This window comes from Solanum verrucosum, unplaced genomic scaffold, assembly GCF_900185275.1.
Source record: "Solanum verrucosum unplaced genomic scaffold, falcon-dt-bn FXZP01000235.1, whole genome shotgun sequence".
In the NCBI taxonomy this organism is placed as follows: Eukaryota; Viridiplantae; Streptophyta; class Magnoliopsida; order Solanales; family Solanaceae; genus Solanum; species Solanum verrucosum.
The window spans coordinates 1151147-1159785 of NW_026019948.1; the positions used below are offsets into that span (position 1 = coordinate 1151147).

Sequence of the window (8639 nt, forward strand, 5' to 3'; positions counted from 1 at the left end):
CCGATCATGGATAAACGTTCGCCGGAAAACAACTCCGGCTACCAACTTCACCGGAATGGGTTTCAAGAATTTCATCCTCGTAGCCTCACAAACAGTGGTCCTCCTCTTGAATCTTTGTTTGGTAATCTAAGGCTTGATGATGAACAGGTTTCTCTCCCGTCGTTTGGTGTTCCTCCTCCGGTGAATTCTACGGCGGATGGTTTGTATGATGATGAAATTTTAACAGGGTTTAGAGCTCAAGAAAGGCTCAACAATGGTGCTGACTTGCAGGGTTTAATCCGGGCCCAGAATGCAATTAATGGGTCCCACCAGAATCTGACTGTGGGCCCGAACCTTCTGAATCAACCTCAACCTCAACCTCTATCTGCTGGTGGACTTCGATCACAACCATGGTACTATTCAGAACCATCATCACCATTTATTGACAATGACTACTTGAGACTTAACTATGAACTTCCTGACTACAATGGTTACTCTCTTGGTCTTGGTGGTGGTGCTTTCTTGCCGAACACGGCACCATTGATGAATAGGGAACTCATTAACCAGTTCCCTTATATGTCTTATAGATATTCGAACGGTTTTATGCCAAACAATTTTAGAATTGGGTCACCCATTTCGAAGTATAACCAAATTGGTAGTGAATTGAGAGGAAAAATGGTTGCTTTGGCTAAGGATCAACAAGGAAGCAAATTGCTTCAGTCTAAGCTTGACAAAGGGAATAAGGAAGAAATTGGAGGTATTCTTAGCGAATTGATTGGGTGTGTTAGTGATTTGATGAAGAATCAGTCTGGAAGTTATGTTATTCAGAAACTTTTTGCTGTATGTAACGAGGAACAGAGGACCTCTATTATTCAAGCAATAACAAGAAATACCCACCAGTTTATTGGTATCTGTTTCAGCCAACATGGGTATGTGTGATTAAATTAGTTTTCTGTTTACGATCTATCGAAAACAAACTCTCTCTAACTTGTGAGATTACATTATTTACCAGGGCTCGAGCAATGCAGAAGTTGTTGGACAATATTCTTACCCCACATCAAATATACACGATTTTATCTGCTATAGCTCCTGTTGCTGTTGCATTGGCTAATGATCAAAGTGGTCAGCACGTGATACAATTTTGTGTGAAGACATACCCTCCTGAGTATATAAGGGTAAACAATTCATAATTCTTGAAGAATTTGTGTGATTGGAATTGTCTTTTTCTTTCTGTGTGCCCCACCTTTTATTAAATTACTACTGTATTGAAATTGAGTCTTTATTCTATGTTTTTGTCAATAAAGAAAGAGTTGAAAAAGTTTGATTTTTTGTTCTCATCCATGTGACAATTGGTACACAAGAGAAAGTACAATAACTTCTTGTGTCATGTATGGTATGGTGTAGTGTAAAGCAATTGCTTGTTTCAACTAGTTGTATGTAGGGGTGGAACAAGGTAGAACCAAGTGGTGATTCATTGGAACCCGTGAAAAATTCGGTTTATATATGGTATATTCTTTTTTTGTTTATACCTAAGTTGCACTCTTCACTTTAGACCCTGCACCAACATAAGTTTATATCATCCGAACCCCCTTGGTGAAAACTTAAACAGTTTATATATGGTATATTCTCTTTTATGTTTATACCTAAGTTGCACCGCACCAGTGTCAGATTCTCTGATATTACACTACTTTTGGGGAATCTGATAGGTTTAAACTATATATATAGTAGATGGTGAGCCTCCTTTGACTTTGTGTGTTTACTTCTTCATGTTTTGAGCCGTCTTACTGAAAATACTACCTCTGTCATTGGTTTCTGCTCTAACTTTTGTACTTCCTTCATGTTAAAATCCTGAAATACATTGGTCTTCCTGTCATGTTTACATGTAAATGGATAAATTTGAAGGTTATAGCTATGTGCTTAGAAGTAGCAATGGCAAACATATGAACTTGTATTCTGAGTTTGGATATTGTTGCAATCAATATTTTAGCTCTTCTCTTATCGATATCTTCTGGTTTCAATATTGATATACGGGTCATTCAATTTACATCATGGAAAATTTTGCCTGTGTACATGGCGGCAGATTAAGATTTTAAATTCAGTGGGTTGTTTCTTTTATATATGTACCTATTTTTATCCTTTTTAATGTATATATGTGTGCCTATATCAAGTTCGAGCATGCAGTGAATTTTGCTGAGCCTGCTGGTCTGATTTAGACAACTGCTATTTGTATATAATGTCAATGACTAAATGAAGAATTTCCTTGAACATTAAGTGAGGGTTGTAAAAATTTAATGCTATTAGCTTTTTTTGTAGAAGACACATATGTTGCTCTGACTCTCCAAATATGCAATCGCACCCCGGTTAGATCCTCCAAAAATTTCAACCACACTCATGTTTGATCCTTCAAAATTTCACTATCTTTGGAGGATCCAACATTTTTGAAGAGTCTAAATGACATAGGAAGACACAACTAGTTTCATTGCTCAAAAATAATGAGAACTCTTTAATGCATTGTGATGAATGGTTTTAATTTGTTCTTGTTTACCTCTCCTTGTACGCTTGCTAGAACCTTTCAGGAAGACATTTCTCTAAGGTAACACTAGAGGATGATAACATGCATATGCTTTTAGAACATTTTTATATTTCACATTATTCTTTCTTATAGAAACATGGGATGCAGAACCCTAAGTCCTTGTTGTTTGAAATTTATATACTTAATGAAAGAATAGAGACTTTCAAGGGTGGGCAAAACTAAATTTATTAAGGAGTGTCCGAATGTGATCTAAGTTGATGGATTACACAAGATTAGAAATATTCATACCCTAGAGGGTGCAGACAACACATGGGTCGTTTGGTTCAAAACAAGGTCCATCCCAGAAACATAACCCTAGGATTATAACAAGGATAGACAATCTGACCTTATATCCCTTGATTTTTGTATAAATTGTATCCTGGTTTTAGCTGATGCATACAGCCATACACTTGACAAATTAGTACCAAATCTATACTGGGTAACTCCCCTAATCCTTGTAACCAAACTGCCCCATTGAGGATAAAATGAAGTAAGGTTGCTTGGTATGGTTTAGTCGTGTTTTATGTAGACTTTCATGTTCACTAGTGATCCTTAGATGTGACAATATGATAGTTGAAGATAATCAAAAGGGATACATAAATCACATGTATTTAGCTATAGAGCCAATTACATCATTAGTAAAGTATACATAAAAGTGAGTTGAGATAAGTATGAATATTTAGTTCTAATTTCTAAAGAACCTTAATTTGCCTTAAATTATTTAGTAATGATATGAAATTTACTTGAATAGAGCTTAATGGATACAGAGTGCTCATGTAGCTTGCTCCTTCTAATTTGAGATTAGAGGTTAGTTCATTCCCTCAAGATTAGTGTTTCTTCTTTTATTGCTTTCTTATATTGTTACTAGAACGTAATTTATACACTTCCGCTTTACTCATATTTTTTCCGAATATAAATAAACCCTTTCTTACGATCACTCTCATGTCTCATGTCCCATTTCTCTGTATAAGGTGTCGTGTGTTCCCCTATAGCCTGCCTCTTCCATTAGCTTGATTAGTGCTTCTGTTTAACTTTTGTTTTTGCCTGAAACAAGTATCTCACAAGTTAACTGCATATTGCAGCCTCTTCTCTATGAAATTGCAAATAACTGCTTTGCAATTGCTACCCAAAAAAGTGGGTGCTGTGTGATACAGTCATGCATAGAATCTGCTGGTGGAGAACTTAGAGATTGCATAATTGCTGAGATATTGACAAATGCAGTGCAGCTATCAGAGGATCAATATGGGTATGGCTTGTTTTCTTTTTCTTGTGCTTATGTAATGTGTGAAGGTGAAGTTGCTATATAGGTCTAATTGCTTTTACGTTTCATTTCACGTAGCAACTATGTGGTGCAACATCTTGTGGGACTGAAGTTGCCAAGAGTTACAGATATTTTAATTGATAGGCTTCAAGGAAACTTTCTGACTCTCTCATGCAATAAGTACGCTAGTAATGTTGTTGAGAAAATTATCCTCGATTCAGGAGAAGAGCACTCCACAAGAATTATCACGGAGCTGCTCAGTAATCCAAGTGGTTCAATGCTACTGATGGACCCTTATGGTAACTTTGTCATCCAGTCATCACTGCAAAGAGCAAAGGTAAGTTTAGTTCACTAAATTCCTTGGTCTATGAGCCTGCTTATATCGTATAAGAAACAAAATGAGCCATCTGGAGCTGCTAATTCAGCTTGGACTAAAACAACCTTCTAGGAGTTCTCTTTTTCTCAGTATGCTTGCATGGTAAAAACATTCTCAAATCATAGGCGTGACTGTTTTGACATATTTAGACTGAATATTGCAGAAGATAATATGAAGGGAAACCGCAGAACTAATTCAATTTGCATTGATGACACTTCTAGTATTTAGATTGATGATGTATGCCCAACTTAGAATTTCAGGATATGGATAAAAAATACTCAATTATCCGGTTATCTTATCATGGTTTAGACGTTCTATTATATATTCAAGAAATTCAGAAGTTGTGCCAAGCTATGGTGTTTAAGTACCCCGGGTAGTTTATTTCTCACTATAGTATCGACCTCTACCAATAGACTTCAGTAATCAGCTACGGCTCCATCCATTGGATCTCATGAAAGCATATGCTCTTTAGGTTTTTCTGTCTTCTACTCTTTTTTCTTCCTGGAAAAAGAAATGATATAACAACTAAAACATGAAATCAAATCATATTATATTAATGTAGGATCTGTATTTTATGCATTTATATAGCTTGTATATTCTGTAGAGATGAGGTTGCTATTTATATTCTTGTAAACCTTCCTCAGTGTCCTTTTCTTACGATGTGCAGACGCTAGAATAGCAATAGATTGGTGCAAACTTCTGTTGAAGTAGTATTGTAAACCTTGCTTAATAGGATCTGGTTTTCTGATGAGTACACGTGGCCGAGACAGGAAAAAAACAGTGAAATTGATCTACTTACCATTGCAAATTATTTTGTATGTAGACCTGATATCTTTTTTGCAAACTACTGTGGAAGGAAAAAATTAAAAGAAACACTTTGTATTTTTTGAAATATTTGGATATCAACTCGTTTATCATAACCTATATCTTAGCTTCTTCCACTTATTAAACCTCATTGTCACTGGAACAATATTGATATTGATTCTATATAACTTTCTGTATTGTCAGATATTAAAACATGTTCATTTTGTTAATTTGACTGACTGAGCAGGGCATTCTGTTGGAGGCTCTGTATAACCTCATCGACATCCATGGTGCATCGATGAAAAGCAACATGTACGGGAAGAAGGTCCTTGATGGGTTGGCTAGCAGGAAGGAACAAATGCATTGCACAAGATTGTTTATGAGCGACAGGTATAAGTTAACTCGACAGTAGGTTGACTCGTGTTGCTGTGGCGCCTTCATTCTTTTTGATCTGTCTGATAGAATTTCAGTGTGTTGTAGCGCATCTGGAATACATTGTCCTATCTTATATGTTGTTTGTCTCTATGTATTAAAGATCTAAACTTGTGTATGCGAGCCTCGATGTGATTTATAATGCTCGTACTGTACGTATAATTTTGGTCCTAACGTGTTGGTTGTTATATTCTATTATTTAGGACAGGTTGACAATGTTTGTTGAATAAACTCTTATAACATTCATTTGTTTTATATTTTTTGGTTATCTACTGCTTAATATGATTGCAGTTGCAAGTATTTCTCCCAAGTATGACACATTTTTCTTCTTTGAGATTTCAAATAATAATCTTAAATCGCATGTTCAAATGTTGTATCGTTCTTTTTTTTTCTTTTTGGTTCTTAAAAGATATTCACTTGACTTAAATATTTATAGTAATACATATGAAAATTATTCACCGAAAAGTTCATTTTAACTTCTTTTTTACTACTGAAAACTTTCACATGATCCTTTTATTTGTATATTTTCAAGTTGCTGATACATAAACAATTTGCTTATTTATTATTTTTTTACTTCCGAAACTAGAGCAAATATATCATTTATACTAACGGACATATACGTGTCATAATTTTATCCATCGACCTAACGATAGTTCGAGAGTATTTGTCTTTTTTCCCTATAAAAATTGCTAGTAATCGGAAGTCCATATAGTTATTGCTAGTAACTTTTATATGTAACCAAAAAAAAAAAAAGTAAACAAATTGCTTATCCACGAGCAACTTAAAAAAAATGGATCATGTGAATATTTTCAGTAGTACAAAAGAAGTTACACGTAAACATTTTTCTGAATAATTTTCATATGTATTACTAGGGGTCGTTTGGTTTGAATTCAAGTTATGATGGGATTAATTATGATGGGATAAATTATGATGGAATTCGTTATGATGGGATAAGTTATGATGAGATTATTTTTTATTGAGTGTTTGGTTTGTTGTATTCAAAATAATAAATTTTAAGAACAATTTATTTGTTTACAAAAATGCCCTTCATGAATATAAAAAGTGATGTAACAAAAGGGTTGAAAGAGATATTTTTGTCATTTACTTAAGCAATTTGTCAGATGATCGTCGGTTCGAAATTCAGTTGTTGCAAATTTTTATGGCTAATTTAACATTTTCTTCTTTTGATTGTGGGTTCGAAATTCAGTTGCTGCAAATATTTATGGCTAATTTAGTGGTGTCTTCTTTTGATCCAATACATATTTTTTATGTATTTACTTAGGGGTGTCAAAAATTAACTTGTAACCCGCTCAACCTATCCAAAATTTTAAGGGTTGGGCTCAAGATAATTTGAATTGCGTTCAATCTCAATTCATTCAAGTCTAACTCATTTTAAGAGAATCCTGAATTGAATCCAATTCAATCTCCAATTTCAACCCGTTTTAAAAACTCCTTATTAAGATATGTTCCTATATTGAAGGTATGAATTATTATCTATTTAATATCTTTTAGGATTTATCTATTCATTTATTAATTTTTTAAAAATAAATTCTTGAGTTGAAATTCAAATTGTGATTATAAAAGTTAAATATCACTATATTAAAATTATTGAGACTAAGTGGGTCAAATTGGACGGGTCAAATTGGGCGGGTCAAGACCCAACCCATTTTTTAGCTCATTTGAGCCCAACCCATTTGAGCCCCAAGTAAATTTGGGCGCGTTAAGACCCAACTCAATTTCTATTTCAACCCATTTTAATATCTTCAATTTCAATCCAACCCGCCCATTTGACACCCCTATATTTACTTTATGTTTTGTTTAAAATTTTCTATTATATTTGTGTAATTTCTCGTGATAAAAGATCACACTCTTCTTTTATTTTTCTTGAGAAATTTTGTCCGATTAAGAAATTCCAAATGCCACAAGGTAATTTACTTTTTCTTAGAAACGGAGAGTTTTTAACTATAACATTTTAGTTGAACACTTATATAATTATACTATGTAGTTTACGATAAATTTATATTTTTAAAAGCAAGCACCAACAAGCTTAAAATTCTAGATGCGCTACTGAAAGTAAATATTATGGTTTATTTTCTCTAAAGTAATATAACATTTAGATTAAAAATAAATTAAAGTCTATTGAAAAACCTATCTACACTTTAAATAATAGATAATACTTTTGAATTTTCAATTAAACTATTCTCTTCTTCATAATAGTAAATATAATTTTATATAATGTCATCCAACCGTTTATATTACAAATAAATGACTATCATCTTATTAATTTAAATTAATTCTTACTAATATAAATATAAGTAATAAAACATTATCATAAATTTTCAGCATATTATACTTATTTGGTAAGATTGTATAAATAATTGGGACAATTTTGATAATTTTACAACTTATGTGTGTTTTTTATGTTTGTGAGAAAACATACAACATAAAAAGTTCAAATTGTATGTCCAAACAAAAATTCAACTTCATCCCGTGAGTTCATATCATGATTTCATGTAAAATGGACCCTGGTGCTTCAGTCATCTTTTTATCAATAATAAAAATAAAAACCCTGATGCTTCATTTATCAAAAATAAAAATAATACACCTTTATTATTATATGTAACCAATAATAAATAAGTAAGTTCAACGTGTTTGTTTGAGGATGTTCCTTAGCCAAAATACAAGTGAATAATAATTTTAGGCCGACCGATAAATAGTGGGGATTTGTGAATCATTTTTCATAAGTTAAAAGATTTTTTTAGTCATTTTGTATTTTTAATTAATAGTAAATTATTTTTTCTAAAAATAAAAATATTATAACATTTAAATAAAAAATAAAATAAACATTCTTTATTAAAAAAAATTCCCAAAATATATCAGTGTCTTAATAAAAATGAATTTTAAGCCATTAATTTTATTGACTCATCCCTGATATTTAGTTTAGATCTTTGCCCAAAAAGAAAAAAAATAAAGATTATTTGGGTAAATAAGCTAACTAATTCCTGATTTCATAAAGTGCAGTTGGAGATATGATCTGTTCTACTTAACCAAACAGTAAATTATTATTTATAAGAATTCAAAATCATATTACATTTAAAACAAAGCAAACTATTATTTATAAGAATTCAAAATCATATTACATTTAAAACAAAGCAGAAAACTATCCAAAGAGTTCAAAAAAGAACCCATTTATTTATTAATAACAATAGTTTTCA

General features: G+C 32.4%; 1 protein-coding gene across 1 annotated transcript; it reads left to right on the forward strand.

Moving 5' to 3' along the window:
• LOC125813088 (pumilio homolog 12-like) lies at positions 1 to 5404 on the forward strand. The gene is made up of 5 exons (XM_049492580.1): positions 1 to 908; positions 992 to 1154; positions 3634 to 3797; positions 3891 to 4149; positions 5240 to 5404. Exons 1-5 carry the CDS (start codon positions 7 to 9, stop codon positions 5402 to 5404), a joined length of 1653 nt encoding a protein of 550 aa, XP_049348537.1. The 5' UTR covers positions 1 to 6.
• The last annotated feature ends 3235 nt before the right edge of the window (positions 5405 to 8639 follow it).

What these genes read in the sequence shown, in the direction of transcription:
- LOC125813088 (XM_049492580.1), top strand. Translation starts at nt 7, where the DNA reads ATGGATAAACGTTCGCCGGAAAACAACTCCGGCTACCAACTTCACCGG. An exon ending in ATCTGTTTCAGCCAACATGG is followed by an intron (nt 909 to 991) that starts GTATGTGTGATT and finishes ATTATTTACCAG; the next exon opens with GGCTCGAGCAATGCAGAAGT. An exon ending in CTATCAGAGGATCAATATGG is followed by an intron (nt 3,798 to 3,890) that starts GTATGGCTTGTT and finishes CATTTCACGTAG; the next exon opens with CAACTATGTGGTGCAACATC.